Source organism: Agelaius tricolor, unplaced genomic scaffold (assembly GCF_023055355.1).
Source record: "Agelaius tricolor isolate 1412-34295 unplaced genomic scaffold, bAgeTri1.0.p SCAF_23, whole genome shotgun sequence".
NCBI lineage: Eukaryota > Metazoa > Chordata > Aves > Passeriformes > Icteridae > Agelaius > Agelaius tricolor.
This window is the reverse complement of record NW_027269283.1, coordinates 2,490,202-2,508,219: the sequence shown is the minus strand read 5'-3', so window position 1 is coordinate 2,508,219 and position 18,018 is coordinate 2,490,202. Positions and strand designations below refer to the sequence as shown.

At 45.0% G+C, this 18,018-nt stretch overlaps 1 protein-coding gene across 9 annotated transcripts in view; it reads right to left on the bottom strand.

Annotated features, from left to right (window-relative positions):
* PTPRT (protein tyrosine phosphatase receptor type T) overlaps positions 1 to 18,018 on the bottom strand; it is a 487,791-nt gene that overhangs the window by 93,192 nt on the left and 376,581 nt on the right. For all 9 annotated transcript variants that reach the window (XM_071446915.1, XM_071446913.1, XM_071446918.1 and 6 more), the window contains exons 12-13: positions 11,984 to 12,257; positions 2,595 to 2,631 (exon numbers count right to left, since the gene is read on the bottom strand). In XM_071446915.1, the coding sequence (XP_071303016.1) occupies positions 2,595 to 2,631; positions 11,984 to 12,257 (311 nt within the window). The remainder of the gene's footprint in view (positions 1 to 2,594; positions 2,632 to 11,983; positions 12,258 to 18,018) is intronic.

Sequence of the window (18,018 nt, the reverse complement as noted above, 5' to 3'; positions counted from 1 at the left end):
AAGGATAATCAATATAATGAGCAGACAGAAGACAGCACAGACACAGGAGGTTATCTAGAACATCCCAGCTATCAGCCTTTGATCAGGACATGGTGTAATCAGTTTTGTGAGTGTCTCTGTGCATTGCCCTCTCCAGGGGCTGGTCCCTTTTATCCATATGGAATTAATGCATGGTGGGGATGCAGCCTCAGGATGTATGGAATCCTGAAACTGTGGGAAAGCCCACAGAACCACTTTGTTCAGCTGGAGCTGTGGCAGCTCCTGTGACATTCCCAACACCCCAGCTCCTGGTGCTCCCTTGCCCATGAGCTGCACCCAGCCCTGCTCCTTTGGAGAGCTGAACCTGCCTCAAGTCAGGCACAGCTGGGGCATTCCAGCTCCGTGCTGAGGGCCAGGCACTGGAAATTACAGCGTTGCCAGTCAGAGCCAGGGAAAAGAGGAAAGGAATTTCCACAGAGATTTCTGCAGTGCACACAGAGGAATAAGATATCTACCTATAAATCAAAAGTGATATGAAGCAAAAGTGATATAAATCAAAAGTGATATGAATTGAGACAGCGAGAATAAACACTAGAACTACCATCATTTCTTGTCCTTTTCCATTCAAGTCAATAAAGGAAAAAAACCTAAAGAATAAGATCACCAAAAAGCAGTGGCTCTAGACATCCTCAGGCTCTACCCATCTCTTTAATGTCTCTTATTAAATTAATCCTAGTAAGAGATTTTTTTCTAAAAAGAGATGACATTCAGAACCAACAGAAGGAGGGGGATCACTGACTGGGTGGCTCAGTGACTTTTCCTGCTGACCTAACAGGGTTAATGAAATTATCTCAGTTTGCAGAAGTCAGCTGAAGGTCAAACACTTACAGGACACTTTGCTGAGGTACCCAAATCAGAGAGTGCAAACAAAAGGTCGTGTCAGAATGGGATTTTTCGAGCTGTGCAAGTTATTTTGTTTTGAATACTCACAGAGCAAGTATCTTTCCTGCTAGCATGACAAAATTCTTCCACCAGCTCCAGAAAAATGAACAACTGAAATGGAAGGAACTACTGGTTTCTAAAAATTAATCAATGCAGTATCTCTAATCTGATGAAGAGACTATGCTATTGGAAAAGCTTGTGGGGATTCATTTCACTCAGTGCTGCTCTTGCTCTTTCTACCACCAGAAAGCCAAAATCAGGTATTTGAAATGGTCACATTACTACCAGAAGTGTGAGGAAGGAGACACACAGACTGAGACACATAGAACGTTTGTAACCCAGAGAATAAATTAAATAAAGATTTTACAAGGAACTTTTAAACAGGAAAGGAACAAGAGGGAATGGGGAGCACCAGAGCCACAGATGAGAAGGAGAAATGGGAGAAATGGCTTCTTCTCCTCAGCTTTCAGTGATGACACAACTGCTTACAGCCCCAGCAGTCTGCATGACAGAGCCTGAGCAGGGAAAACACCTGCACAGGTGGGAGCTCCAGTGCCTGCCTGGCTCCAGGGACAGCCTGGGGATGTCTCCAAAGGGAGATGGAAAAAGCTCTCCAGTGGCTAACAGGGTTTCTTTGAGCCCTCCCAACTCCTCTGCAAGTGCAGATGCAGAAGGGATCAGGAGAAAGGACCTTGAGGTCATTAACTTCCACCACAAGTCAAAAATACAGAAAAGAATGGAAAAAACAGGATGGTGCCTTGAAGGATTTCTGGGCTCCTGCCAATTTTGGTGAACTCTCAAAGCCTCCCCAGGCAGCCATGCAGGTATTTGACATTTCAGCAAAGCAGCAAGAGCACAAGCTGGCAAAGCTAAGTTTGGGAATGGAGAGGCATGTGTAGCACAGCCCACGGCAGCACCCCAGCATTTCCCCACAGCTCCTTGGCACACTACAACCTGTGTTGGGGAAATCTCTTTACAGCTACTCTGTGCTACAAATAAATTGGTGTCTGACATCTTTTCTGGAAAAGTAGCCCCTGAGGTGGTTTTGAAATCTTTAGAAGAGTTGTTAAAAGCAGCTGTAAACTCCAAGAAGGAGCTCAGACATTGTCACTGTTGGTCCCTCAGGAGCTGCACCTTGTGAACCAACCTGGGGCTGTTTTGGGTTTGCTCTGTGTGACCTGTCAGCTCGGTCTGTTCTGAGCTCACCACAATGAAAATCAGGAATGTTTGTTCAATTATACCATGAAAATGGCATGATGTAAGAATTGTGCCCCGCTGTGTACAAGGTTAGGCTTACACAAGATCTCCTCTTATCTACTTTGTACAGTTGTGGAGAGAACAAATTGAATGGGAAGTTAATGTCACTTTTTCAGTGATGTTCTGCCAACAGCAAGAACAGTCCTCAGGACAGAAAAGCTGTCAACAGAACGAGGGGAAGGAGGAACCACAGAGAATTATACCCTGCATTAAAAAAATAACAGAGGCACAAATATAGTGGAGTGGTCCTAGAAATTGTTGTTCTGCCTTGGCAATCTTCCTTTTAAAAAAAATAAAATAAAAGAGGAAATAAAGAGGTTGGTTCTTTGGCTAGGAACTGTAATCAAGTTGTGCCACCACTGTAGTTTTTACATTTCTGGTATTGTGTTTTGCAGGAAAGAGAGAGACCCACATACCTTTTGTTGCCAGCCGGACACAGTTGATTTTTGTTTCCTGAAAAATAAAAAAAACACAAGAAAAATATATAGGAAAACATCACAGTGTGTAATTTGCCCATCTACAGTAAACACACATTCCTTTTAAAAGCTACTAAAAATACATATATATCTTTTCTTGCACTTCATCTTTGAAAATACCACCAACAGTTTTTGTTGCATAAAACACTCCACACTAGTGGACTTGCTTGCAGTTGGTTCTCTAAAGTGTTGAAAAGTTGGGAGTGACAGCACGTTTCTCCACGCTCCACGTGTGAGTGATGGGTCCCACATAAGTGCCTGATTAGCTAATAGAATTTCCCAGTTAAATGACCTGCTCTGTAATAGACTGACAAGCCTTGGGTCAAAAGTACACACCACTGTACATCTCATTTTCATGCACCATTACTGCAAATTTTGCAAATTGGGTATTTATTTAAACACATGGCAAACAGACACCGAAGAAGTCATTTGAATATTTCAGCTCTCTGATGGATGTGGGGCAGACCAACATTCTGTGCTGCTGCCTCTGCCAAACGAGCTGTTCTACCAACCCTCACCACTGCAGCTCCTCATTGCAGAGCTGGGACAAAACCCAATGCTTTGTGTTCAATCCACCCTGGAGCCTGCAGAGCTGCAGAAACCACATTTGGATCCAAATGTTGGCTTTGGCTTCACAAACAGCTCAGAGTCTGCAGCTTTCTCAGGCCGCCTCTGCTGCTACAACCTCTGTGGAGTCCCCAGCTCCTCATTGCTCAGCCCTTCCTGGCAGGGGCTGCTGCTGTCCAGCCTGTTTGCCATCCAAATGGGAATGTGCTGCCTGTTAAAGAGCTGCCTCTGTCAGGCACTAATCTGCTGCAAGGCTTGCAGAGCACTTTATGCCTCTACACGTCTCAGGTGTAATGAATCCAGCATAAATTACTGTGCTGACAATGCTCCATTAATATGGATGCTGTCTGTGCTCTGGAAACAACAGCCCAGCAAAGCAAGCACTGCTGAGCACCTCCTTCCATCCTCAAAGAACTGGACAAACCTTGTGCAAATCTGAATTTGCTCTTGGAGAAAATTGCTCCATCTGTGACAAATCCTCCTTGGCTGGAGCAGACACACACTGTGCCTTTCTCGTCGTGCTTTTGTTGCACGTGGGAAGGGGATGATTGCAGGATCCATGCTGGGAAATGCTGGGAATCACAGGAGCAATTCCCTCTGATCCCTTCCTGTGATGCCACACAATCTGGATATAAGCCACACTGTGTGCAGCCTAAGGACAATGAGATACCCAGAAGGACAAACCCTCCCTTTGACATTGCCTTCAAACTCTCTCAAGGAATTCCTGGCTCCTTGAGGACAATCCATGTTTATTTCCCAGTCCAGAGTGGGACTGAAGCCCTGCTCATCCCAGCAAACCAGAGACATCTCTGCTTACACCCCTTTGTCCCCCAAAATCAGCTCCCCTGCACAACCTGCACCAACACTGGCACTGCAAAGTCACCACAGCTGTACACAGAGCTGCCCACTCCCCTCATTCCAATGAGTTGGAATTCCCATTTATTCTGGAAATCCAAAGTCTTTGTTGCTGCTTGGGATGTATGGAGCAGGAAAAGCACAGCTTTGTTTGCAGAGCTGGCTCTGCACATAGTGCTGGGAACCAGAACACAGAGAGGTCCTGACGTAGTTTCTGATCTACAACAAGGTGTTCCAGGTTACAATGCAAGATGTTTTCTATCATTCCCATCTGTATGGCAGATTATCTTTTGTCAAGTGGGCAGTTTGCCTTATCCCTCTCTGTGAGTGACCACAATCACTCCTCCCTCAGGGGGACACCTGCTGATAACAGCTATGGAATGTGCCTGCATGGCTGATAAGAACTACAGCATCCCATTGGCAGATGGGAGCCCAGAGGGAGGAGCCAAGCATTCCTACCTGGATAGAATCTGGAGCTTCTGGAACACCAGCACAGCTTCTGCACTGGATTGCCCAGAGGAACAGCAGCTGCCTCTTGCCCTGGATCTTCAGAGGCAGAGACTGCACCTTTCTCCAGGATCCCTGCTCCAGCAGAACCAGCCCTGACACTGCAGGAGGGCTGAGCCACAATTCCAATGGTTCTGCTGCCAACAGCCTGACCCACAGGGTGTCAGGCTGGGTTCTGACTCTGGCAGTGTTGTTCTAGTGCACTGCATTGTTTATTTTATCTTTTTATTTTTCCTTCCCTATTAAAGAACTGTTATTTCCTGCTCCCATATTTTTGCCTGAGAGCCCCTTAATTTAAAATTTATAGCAATTCAGAGGGGTGGGGAGGGTTTACATTCTCCATTTCAGGGGAGCCTCCTGCCTTCCTTAGCAGACTCCTGTCTTTCCAAACCAAGACACAAGGTGAGCTGGAAAACCAGCAATGAAGAGTAAAATAAAACATTAAGAGACAGGATTTTTGCAGTCTACAAGTAGGTGGACACTTGCTCCCATTTTGTTGAGGAAAATATTCTTGTGTATTTGTTGCTTTCTGCTGGAATGTAACAGAAAGCTGGAGAAGTTAGTGCTGGAAAAAGAAGAGTCTGGAGTGATCTCATTTGGACATGTGTGTATTCCTGCATGAGACCCTCCCACAGGGTGACTGGAAAGACAGAATTTGTTCTGTTTGCATCTGCATCCAATGATGGCTGCATTAAGCACAGCCACAGCTCTTAGGAGAGCTGGCACTGCCAAAACCAACAGCTACAGGAACAAGAACTTCAGAACTTCATTTCAAATTGCATCTTCTGGGGAGGAAAGCATAAAAGAACCTGCACAGACACCAGCTCCCAGAGGTGGTAAAATGTAAAAACTTGAATTTAGTCCATATTCTGGATTAAGGCTGATTATTCCATTGCTTTCCACTGCTCATCTCTTTGGTGTCTCATAAAAATGAGATCCTTTTCAATTTTTCTTTGGTTGATACTGAGAATTTTAAGTTTGCATGAACCTTTTTAAGAAGAAACAAAATATATACATTTCCTCCCTCCAAACAAAAACAAACCAAACCCAAAACAACTAAAAAAAAAAACCCAACTAACCCAATCATCCTCCCAAAAAAACACAAAACCCACTCTCCCACAATCATGCTTGTTTTCTGAAAAATATTACTTTTGCTTCAAGGCTCTTTTCTGTACACAGTAAAGATCATAGAATGTTAATGGGTTGGAATGCACCATAAAGTGCCACAGGCAGGGACAATGCTTTTATTTTTATATTTTTCCCCTAAGCTACATTTCCCATCTTTCAATTTGTACACACTGCTTCTTGTCCTATCACTGCAAGGTGCTTCTCTTTAGCCACCAGCAAAGCAGGAATAAACAATGTTGGTAATTATCAATGATCCTTCCAGCTTACCTAAAGCAATGGCAAGAAAAATAATTAAATCAAGAGATAATAGTAGAAGTTTTAGGGAAAAAAAAAAATATTTCCCCAAAATTCAGTCTCTGTGTTGTTTCTTAGCATTCTTTCAAATGCTGCAATACTTATTTCCCATTTTATGATACCACAGAAGTTTTACAAGGTCTTAGATATCTACGACAATCTTAATGATACCCAGAGAGCCAACATATTCTGCATATCTGTTTCATGCTATGGCTGAACTCACAGGAATAAATTAAATTAAGATGCCAGTACTGCTTCAGCTTGGTATCACTGCCAGGTTAAGGCAGACATTTTACAGCCAAACAGTAATGGAACAATGTAGGCACATTTTAACTGAGATCCTGGAACAGGAAAACAATCCATGACTACATCCTGCAGCTCCTGACCCAACCTTCACTTTCCAACATGCTCCATACCCTGAAAGCTCCCTGCAGAATGAGCCCATCCACCTGCCTGCCTCAACATAGCGATGGAAATTTGCTTCCTGGCACCTATTTACCAATGAATAAAAGAAGATTATGGAGTGCCCTCACTCAAGGCTGAACCCTGGCTCTATTTCTCAGTCCACACAGCATGGACACGTATGAGCAGTGTGTGTCAGGGTGCTGCAGCCTGTTCCTGCAGGGAGCACCTGCCCCTTCCATCAGCACAGCCCAGGTCCCTCTGGGCAAACCCTCTCTGCCTGCTTTAGCATCCCCCTGGATTGCCAGGGCTGTTTAAAACATTCTTTTACTATAACTTTATTCTTTCGTTTTAGAAGCAAAGGAGCTGCTGCTGTCTACTAATTACTGAGGTTCCTAAATGCACATTTCACTCAAGTGAAATGGATGATAACAAAATGAGTTCTGCCTCTGTCTCTTCAGTGTTTGGATGGGAACAATTTTCTGCAGAAAAGGGCTACGAGGGCAGCAGGACATATGTTTATGTGACAGCTGCATCTTCACAACCTAAAAAGCCACATGATCTTTTTTTTTTCCCCCCTTTTTCTTTGAAACTGACAGCCTGCTGTTTACAGACTACCAACAACAATGAAAGCAGCAAAGCTTTTTTCATCCATCTGTTGTCACACCCACCATTTTCCCTTTCCTTTACTGTGATTATGACTTTGCAGCAGTCAAACAGAGCTTGCCTTGCCTGAGGAACCCCCTGCCAGCCCCAGCAGGACCTGGGGTGTGCCATGGGGGCTGCCCTACAACAGGCAGAGCTTTTTAGGCACCTCAAACTGGGAAATTTTGTCTGCTGCTGGTGCACAGAGCAGACAAGGAATCATCATCCCCCCCCTTGGCCTCAGTTCCAGCTTTAGTTCCCCACGTCCCAGAGCTGAACATGGGATTTCTTGGCAACCTGCTTCACACAGGGTAGAAACCTTGTGTTTGTCCAGCCTTAAGGAGTTATTTATTTGGTCCTCAACTAATTTTGCCCAAGTTCAGGAGAGCTCTAAATTGTGTGTTTATTTTCTATGCCATTGCAGCCAGTGGTTTGCAGTCTTGAAATATGTCTGTGCAGGGTCAATGTACTCCCCTATAATTTTTATTGCCAGCTTCAGGAAATTGCTATTTACCTCCAAAGACTAAGCCAGACCTATTATTGCTATTCCAATTATCAGCTTTTTTTTTAGTATCTGTGTCATTTGGAGAAGGGAGGTTTAACAAAGTGGTTAGGGCTTTTATTATTTACAATAGGAAGTCATGTCAAAGATCTGTAGTTGATGACTGGATATCCAATCCTCTCAATCTCTCAAAAATGAGGTAGGCTTGAGGAGGATTTTATTTATTATGCAGAAAACACTCAGGTCCACATCCTCTGGTCAACCAGATGTGGAAACAGAGGTGTACAAAGAGTGAAGTGTTCCCACAGCTGCTCCAGCACCTCCAGGATGAGATTAAGAAGGAGTGAATGTAAGTGGATAAATTGTACACCCAAAATCCTCCTGAACACAGAGCTGGTTAGTAGCTCACAGAAGTGATGCAGGCAGCCCTGGTGCCATTTCATCTTTCAGAGCACAGCTCGTGCTGAACTCAACCTCCCTGTGTTTTTCATGGCCATCTCCAGAGGGATGAATGGCATCTCTCTGCTGGCAGCTCTATCCATACCTCCCAAACCTCCCAGAAGAATAATGCTGTGTGCTGTGAGCAGACCTGTCAGCATCAAGAAATCCAGCCTCAACTCCCCTGATAATAATGAGCTGCCCGATTGTGCATGTAGTACAAGTCATTAGAGAGGCAAAAAATCAATAGGAATCTCGGTAGAGTCCATCATTCCCTCAAAAAAAATAATATTCTCATTGATCCCTGCAGTGCTACTTTTCACAATTCTGGGTTGAAGACATCAGTCACTTGTTGGACCACCAGGCTGGCAGAGCAGCTGGCAGCATCCCCCCATCACTGCCAGCTGTGTTACACAGGCTCCTGCTCATCTCCCATTTCAAGGAAAAATGGCCAAGAGTTATTGATTGCAACTCTGCTGTTACAAATTTCATTTTAACTCAATGAGGTAAAATGCAGCTCCAGAAAGGATTTTTTTTAAGGAGCTTTGGTTTCTGAGCTGCTCAAAAATTCAGGCAGGTTTCACAGAGCAGCCAAAAATTCCCTGCATTGGAGTGTGGTGCTGGATCAGCAACCAGAAAAAGACCTGGGGACAACCAAACCTGCAGCATCAGTTTTATTACTGAGCCAGTGTAAGGAGGAGGAGTAACATGGGGTTGTCAACCTGGCCTCACCTTCCAGAGGGAAAAATGCTGGCAGGGCTGGAGTTTGAAAGGGGCTGAGCTCAGGGAGGGTTTTCAGACAAGCAAACCTTCATGCTCTGTCAGGCAGCCATCTGTAGCAGGTGGCACCAGGACAAGCAGAAACATCAGATCCCTACCTGGCTGGCTGTGACAGTGTCTGGAGATCCTGCCAGAGCACAGCCAAGCCAAATGTCCCCTCTGCTTCTGTGCCACCTCTTGTGCTGACTCCTTCTACCACCTAAGCAGTAACTAATGGTGCTCCTCACTCCTGCAGCCACCGAGCCTGGGGCTTCTGTGTGCCCTTCCTCTTTCTCCCCTCTCTCCCTTCACACTCTGCCACATTTCAGCTCAGCATCTGGCTCTCAGCAGTGCCTGGGAGGGAAGTTCACGTGATTTGGAAGTGTTCTGTGTAAAAAAACTGAAAAGAACCCAGCCTCACCACATTCTGCTCAGACTCTGCAGGCAGCACCACTGTGACCAAAGTGCACCCAAGCGCCCAGGAGATGGATCCAGCCAGCCCCAGCTTTTCCATTCACACTCTGAGACAACCACAACAGTGCACAAGAGAAGGCAGAAGAGCTGGTGATCTGCCTCTGCAGCAATTTGCCACACTTGTTTTGCATCCAGCTGTTAATTATGTTCCTTTCAGTGTGACAATCAGAGCTAATGGCTGCAGAGCAGACGGGAACACCAAATGAGCACAGCCCTCCATGTACAGAGCAGCTCAAACAATGCAGAACTCCTACAACACTCCTAACCTCCTCCTAATCAAGCTTTTTGACCAAATCCAGGCTGTTTCTTGAAATTAGGCTCTCCCCAGAGCCCTCTGTTTCCAAAGGAAGATGTTCTGGTTCACTGCATGAAGGCTTCTCATTGCAGCTTCCAGGTGTGGAAAGAAATTTCATCATTCCACAACTGTCAGTGATTAATGAAACTATGGAATATCCTAATTAAAAAATGAGTGGCAATGTTCTGTTAAGTTTTTTCATGTGTAAGGGAACATAAAGCTCTTCTTTAACCCTGCTAAGTTGTTATTGTTGCAGGTTTTTTGCAGATGTGCCTTATCAAAAATCAGGGAATGGTTCAGGTTGGAAGTGACCTTGAAGACCAGTTCCAATGCCCTGTCATGGCAGGGACACCTTCCACTATCCCAGATTGCTCCAAATCCCATCCAACCCGGCCTTGGACACTTCCAGAGATGGAAATGCCATTTTTGCAGCCATAATTATTTGTAGGATTTTCCAAAACCTGGATTTGGAAATCCTTTCCAAGAGTTTTCAAAGCTGCTCAGGTTACAGACAATTGAAAACTCAGAACTCTTAAATACAAATGATACCTGCATGTAATTCTGGGAATGAACAAAAACCTGCTATTCACAGATGCAAAAGAGTGAATGCAAATTGACCCTAATATTTGAAATGTGGGGCTTCATCATTTTACCAAGAACCAGAGGGGATCAGAACAGAAGTTACACCTCTGAAGATCCATATTCCACTCTTGGGCATTTCCTCTATACTTTTATCCACAGCACTACACTTTCAGGATATATAAAGCATATCCTGTAGAAATATAAATGATTACCACAGGAGGAAATTGCTTTCTCAAATAGGAATTCACTGTGTCTGGCTGGACACTTCTCATCCTGTCATGAACTGAGCATTGCTGCATTAAGACTATTTGATTAATTTATGCTTAAAAAGCCCTCCTGTTAGGAAAGCCCAAGCAAGTCATTCTTGTTTGAGTCCTTAACACCTGGAATGAAGGGTGAGATGCAGGAAAAGCAGGAACCCCAGTGCTGCCTGAATCCAGAACACCAAGGGAAGCCTACACTTCCATCCTCACAACCCACTTATGGAATATTATATTGTACTTAAGCAAATAAAGTTTCTTCTTCCCTGGGGATCCATTCACTAGCAATTAACTATCACACATGGGGGAACTAACTAGAAACAGAGAGACATATACATATATTCACAATTTCTTTTATAAAGGCAAATCCAAAACTGAATTAATTGAGCAGTGCTGGAAAGAAACTGTATTGGCTAGAAAGGAAACCAAGGTGAAAACCAGCACAGTGCTGAAGAGATTTTGTACTTGTCAGCCACACAGCTGAAGCTGTGCAGGAAAATGGTGATAAATGAAGGGTGTAAAGCACTCAGATGTGTTGTGAACACTCGTTGGCACTGCCAGCCTGTGGAACCATCCCAGCCCTCTGCAATGTGCAGCTGCATTTCAGGTGGAAAATCCTCTAAAGCCTGCACTGTTCACCTTTGACTGGTTTTTGTAATTTTTCTCTCTCAGGGGTGATATCATAGAGAATTTATCTATGTTAAAATTAAATTTCTGAAAGCACTGGCAAACATGCTAATAATAGCAGACTCTGCTACCCAAATTTGTGATGCCTTGTTAATGCTCTAAGACTCTTCAGGAGGCCAGAGTGGCAAATTCTCTTGTGTTATGTATGAATGAAAAACACCTGGGGTGCCAAAGGGGAGGAAGGTGATCCACTGAGGCTGGGTCTGGCCTGAAACAGGAGAGGTAAAAGGTCACAAATTACCTTCAGCTGGAAGAGAAGAGGGAGGAGAGGCCTCCTGTTTGCCTGTGGTGGGATAGGCTGTGCTGTGGCATTGTGTGTGACATTTGAATATGAGGTGGGCTACATTTCCTATGTAGTCTGCATTTTAAACCCCGTATCACAAAGCAAAGATATATAAAAATACAGAATTGCAGAGGGGCAGGACAGAGATGCAGACAGTCCCCACTGCAGTACCTGATTTCCTCAGGCTGGAACTCCCAGCCACAAGTGCTGCATTAGGATATGGCCAAGTGCAAGCTCCAAGGTAATCCAAATTCATAACATCTCCTCCAAAATCACAAGCACTGTGAACTATCAAGATATTGCAATTATGGCTCTTAAAAGCACAATAGCCCCTAATCTGATATTCATGCTTATTGAAGGATAGAAAAAAATCTCAAAATTCTAAGCAGCTCATTTAGTAAATCACATGGCAACAGGTGCCTTTACAGAATCAGGGTCCTCAACAGATTTCACATTGGATCTGAGCATCAGAGAGAGGAGATTTGAGTGAAGGACAAGTAATGGCATGCTTGATTTTCATCAGATTTCTGTAAGAGGGTAATAAGAAGGAGAAGTTAAACCAGCATCCAATCAAGAAGGAAGGAGAATGATGAGGACGACAGACAGAAGCAGTCACACCTACAGATGCAGCTCAATTTTCCCTGCACTTACTCCATTGGCCTTGCTAAGAGCCTGGAAGTATATGCTGTAGCTTTTCAGGGGAGACAGAGGAGCATTCCAGTAGCCATTGTAGGTCTTGTTGTCGCCCACGGTGAAGGGCTGTGTGACAGGAAGGTTGATGGGCTTCAGCTCAGCTGCAAAGTAGTGTGGGGAGTCCAGGCTGGAGGCGTTCTTGTAGCTGACTGGCACAGAGAAGCACTCGATGATGTCTGCAGCTCTCCGGGCTTTCTGCAGCTTCTCCTCCTTCACAACGAGCTGGTAGACACTGGGAGGGAGAGAGAAAGGTGAGATTAGAGACCCCAGAGCCTTGAATGGCAGCAAGAAATAAAAGGACAAGAGCATAGAAAAGTCAGAAACACGCAGCTGAGGCACCCCAGTGTGAAAGTGCATATTATATGGCTCTACACAGATATTTACCATATGTATTTTGATGTATTGATTAGTAGTGCTGTATTACCATTTTAATAATATGATAAATGTAGTCTTGTAATTAAAAGGTAACTTTTGTAGTTAAAATAAGAACTACGTTAGTGGGATTTTTTTAAGAAAGGAATGGGGCACTCACATCAGATAGCAGCCACAGGACACATAAACCTTTCAGAGAAAGAGAATTTAGTGCTCTCTTATCAGAAGAAAGGAACTTCTTCCCACCTGGAAGGTGCTGTTAGGATTAGGAGGAAGAAGCTGACACTGCCCAGACAGAATCCTGTGTTTGAATGGAATTTATGCATCATGTATGAGGTGTATGAATATGCAACAGGCTGTTGCTTTTAAGGGTTAATCCTCTGTTAATGTGGGTCCTTTTTGGAGCTTATGCTGCCCAGAAAAAGGTACCTGGCCTATCTGTAACTCTTTGTCTCTATTGTCTCATATTGTCCTAATTCAATTTGTCCAAAGTATTATAACTCTAATTGTATTACTATTTTTATAACCATTTTATTAGTATTAAACTTTTAAAATTTTAAAAACAAGTGATTGGCGTTTTTCACACCAGCAAGCACAGCTCCTGGCACAGCAGTAGCAGGGGCAGTGGCCACTGAAAGTCACTGTGGGGACAAGATGCTGACCATGTGCTCTGTTGGTTTAATTGAGTAAATCTGCATCAACCTGGGTGAAAGAGCAGATTTCAGTCATGTCACTCTTTAGGAAAAGGAGTAACTAATAAAATATCCAGTCTAGAATGAATTTGTAATGTGTTGAATGTTGGCCAGCAGAGGGTTTCTCCTTCAGCCACCGAAGTGAAACATGAATTCTTTGCTTGGGCCAAAAGGTGGCTGCAGTGGAGGAGAGCATGAGCAGGTGGCAATGGTGTCAGATACCTGTGGGAACAGTTTCAGGGTGCAAAAAGCTGTTTAGGCCAAAAAGAATCTTGAACATCACTTTTTTGGGCCCTCCTTCATATCTTGATGTCCTCATAAGGAACTGGTGAGGCCCTGGCACAGGGTGCCCAGAGCAGCTGTGGATCTCCCTGGATCCCTGGCAGTGCCCAAGGCCAGGTTGGACAGGGCTTGGGACAGTGGGAGGTGTCCCTGCCCATGGAAGGAGGTTGAAACTAGATGGGCTTTAAGTTTCCTTCCAACACAAATCATTCTGGTATTCTGTGACCTCTTTTTGGGATATCCTGCAATGTAGACTCCTCTAATTCCCAATGGCAAGTCTCCCTCTACCTTCCATCCCTTGAGGACTGTTTATGTACTGAGCAGGTGGCTTTATAACTCCCTCAATCCACTTTTGTTTCAAGAAACAGCAACAACTCCTCATATTCCCTCTGACTCTATGAAACAGTAATCCTTTTTGATTCCTGCTAAGCTTTTGGCCATTATGATGTATAACAGCAATCTTATTATTTCTAGCTTACTATTCCAGGCTCAGAGCTTGCAAAGCATTCAAATGCACTCTGTTTTATTTTCCTTTCCTCCTCAGGCAGCTACCAAAGCCCTGGAGTTCCATGCTGCTATAACCCAGGCAGGTTTCACTGTCTGTTTAACACCACTCACGAGCTTGACAAAGAGAGATAGGGCTGCAGTCATTTTGCTTTGTGTCAGGCTATTCAGATGTGCTGCCCTCACCTGTCTGTGTCAGGCTGGGCCTTTGTTCAGGCAGACAGGGGAGATCGATGGAGAGATTGGGACCAGCCCACAGTGTGTCATTGTCCCAGCGTTCACAGGCAAAGACTGGGCTGGGGAATTTCCAGCATGGCAATAGCTCATCAATGCTCTCTGAGAAGCAGATCTGGCTCCTCCAGCATGCAGGAGGAGTGAAGGAGCCCCAGCTCCTGTGTTGTATTTGTAGGGTGCCCCATGGCAGGAAGGAAGGAATGAATCTGACTCCATGTTCTCAGAAGGCTAATTTATTATTTTATGATACTATATTATATTAAAGAATCCTTTACTAAACTATACTAAAGCATACAGAAAGGATACTTACAGAATGCTAAAAATATAATAATGAAAACTGGTGACTCTCTCCAGAGTCCTGACACAGCTGGGCCCTGATTGGCCAAAGAGTGAAAACAACTCCCAGCAGAATGCAATGGAACAATCACCTGTGGGTGAACAATCTCCAAACACGTTCCACATGTGAGCACAACACAGGAGAAGCAAATGAGATCAGAATTGTTTTCCTTTTCTCTGAGGCTTCTCAGCTTCCCAGGAGAAAAACCCTGGGTGAAGGGATTTTATCAGAAAATGACTGTGACATTCCTGCTTTTGAATTCCCAGGGCCTGGGGGCTGTGGGGATCTGGCTCGTTCTCTGCTGACAGCAGGGCAGGCAGGGAAGAACTTGGAAACCATCTGGCTCCAACTGCCAGCCACAATCCCAGCTAACCTGAACAAGCACGAGCAATTTGTGAGTTACTCCATAGTAAAGCTGTCCTTGCCCTGGTGTTTACTAATGTGGCTGGGGGTGCTCAGCCTGGAGAAAAGGAGACTCAGGGCTGCCCTCATCACTCTCACAGCTCCTGAAAGGTGCCTGTGCTCAGCTGGGGCTGGGCTCTGTCTCCAGCAGCACTGACACAACCAGAGCACACAGCCTCGAGCTGCACCAGGGGAAATACAGGCTGGAGATTGGGGAAAAGTTTTTCATGGAAAGAGTGAGAAAGTTCTGGAATGGCTGCCCAGGGAGGTGGTGGAGTCCCCATGCCTGGGTGTGTTTAACAAAGCCTGGATGTGGCACTGGGTGCCAGGGTTCAGCTGAGGGCTTGGGGCTGGGTTGGACTCCATGATCTTGGAGGTCTCTTCCAGCCTGGTCATCCTGGGAATTCTGTAGCAGGAGCACCAGCTGCATGGACTGCAGCCTTTAATGATTCCCCATCAACATTTTGCAAAGCTGTCCTCCTCCTCCAGTTCATCAGAGCCTTTAGGAAATTATTTTAGATCTTCTCTGATATTTATTTTACAATTTTAAAAAGACAAAACTGGATTTCCAAGCAACACTTGAAGTAATATCATTGAGGATGCAGTGGGAGCTGCAAGCCTGTTCAATACAAACCCTCTCCTCAGCTCAGCAAGAGCAAATCATACTGGGCTGGTTTGGCCACTGTTGACTGAGAGTGTACATTCTTATTCTGACCCTTCTCCCTGGCCATAAGAATCTACACTACTGGGAAAGTTTGTCATTTTGTTTGTCAGCCTTGTGCAAAATTGTAGCTGACACTTTTATGGACATTTGCCAGATGCCTTCTAACCTAAAAACATTTGCTTTCTGTTTCATCCAAGCCTAAACACTTGCATTTTCTGGTCATAGAAAATGTTTCCTTTAGGTATATAGACAAATATATATGTATAGACATATATCAATTTGCTTTCAGCCTACACAGAGGCCAAGAACTCCCTCATCCTTTCTCCCCAGACCTGAGGGTGACACTCACTGTCTCAGTTATCCCACTTGCAAGCCATGAACTTGTCTGTCTTTGGAGAAGGGGAAGCTCCCAGGAACATGAACTGCCAGGTAAGTGAACTCCTTCCCAATCATTAGAGCACTACAGACACTTTTCATCATGAGCAAGAGTTTTGATACCTACAGAACCCAGTCACAGATACTCTTTTGCCTCTATTCTCTCACATTTTCTCTCTCCCACTTAGCTGTTAACATACTTCTTCCCTTCACAGAGATAACTCACTCTTGTAGCAGCCTGAAATTTTACTTTTAATGTTTATTCTTTTGAAATGAATCAAGGTTCCTGTGGAAGCACAATGGTGTGCTCACGAATATTCAGCTGGGGTGCAGCAATTGTCCCCTTAGTGCTCAAGTTAAAATCCTGTTCATCTCCTGCTCAAACACTGCCTCCTTGTCCATGGAACAGCCATCTGAGGTAGCACTGCTGTCACTGCTCCCTCTGGCTAAGAACCCTCCTCTGGTGACACTCAGGGTGGGATTCATGGCATTTTTCCCCCTGATGCCCCAGCTCACACTGACTGACACAGCATCCTCGTCTTTGCCTTGACTGCTTGGCTTGGGGTCCAGCACCCTCCAGCCTTGCTCTTCTCTGAGCCTGGCCACTCTCAAAGGAAGTGGTCGAGCAGCCAGGAGCAGGTCTGAGCTTCAGCCCAAAGCAAGTTCAAAGCTTGCTTGGGCTGAAGATTATCACTCTGAGCTCTGGCTCCCTTTTAGATGGTTACTCTGGGTCTCACTTTCTGTTTTGATCCCGGTATTTTGATCTTTCTAGACCCTCCAGAAGGACAGGATTCCCAGTTCACCCCAGCAGGGACACAGACTGGCACAGAATCTATTTTTTTTTGTTTCTATCATTGTGGTTTTTTGTGTGTTTTTTTTTTTTTTTTTTTTTTTTTTTGTGTTTTGTTTTGTTCCGAGTTATTCTCTTCTCTTCCTACTTTGTTTATACCTAGGAGCAGAATTTCCCTGCCTGCCTTTAGGGCATTTTCAGAGATCAACTTCTCTGCATTAACCCATGAAGTGCTGCACAGCAAGTGCTCCCACACCTGCACTGAGGTGCTCTCGTAACTTGGAGCAAAAACCCCAGCAACCCTACACCCAAATGGAATTGTTGTGGGAATTCTGAGTAGCAAATGTCCTATTACCCACCCTAAAGTTTAGCAAACCACCTGCATTACTACAACATTTCTCAGCAGAGTAAAACTAATCCAGCTTTGCTCAGAAGATGGGAACTTAGTGGGATGCACCACAATCCCCAAGAATGTGGTTGGGCACTAACTCAGGATAAACTTGGTGAGCAGGATCTGCCCTTCTGGCCTAAAAGAGCCCTCAGCTGCACTCACATCTCTGGGTCAGGGCTGAGCAGGGTCTCCCCTTTGCCATTTGCTATCCCTGCTATCACCAGTGTGATTACAGCCAAGGGAAAGGAGGAGTGGTTTTCCAAAAAGTGGCACTGGAGGGAAGGGTAAAAAACACAAGAGGGCAATGAAAATAAGGAAGAGATACCCAAACTATTCAAATAGCTCTGATTCCATCTACCAGGTAGGATCTCCTGGGGCTCTCCCCATCTCAGGCTTCAGAGCTGCTGCTCCCAGGCAGGATCAGCTGCCATGGCTTTCCTGGCAGGAATCACAGCCTTGGCTGCAAACACCCAGCTGGATACGAGAGTCAGTGTCATACACAGGAATGACATTAAAAGAGACAACAAAAACAGAGCATTCAAACTCCTACACGAGATAACAACTTCAGTGCCAGCGCAATGAAAGATGATACAGCCACACTAACTCCTGCATTCCAGTTTTCATGTAGGACCCATTTGGAAACACTGCAATCACACACACATGGGTGTGCTGCAGGGTGCTGGTTAGCAGGGGCTCTGTGCTCCCAGTGCCACCCCAGCCCACTCTGGTGCAGCCAAATAATGCTGCTGTCCCTGTAAAAACCACCAGGGACTGCTTTCCAAACACCCACAGGCTCTGCTCTGCAGACAGCTCTCGAGAGATTCTCAAATCTGGGCCACAAAACAAATGCCTGACCTCCTAGAAGGCTGGGGAGCTGACTGCCCTGTGTGCAGCTGAGCACTCTGATTAGAAAAGGAGGCCAAAACTGGGCCCCTTTATAAATTTCAAAG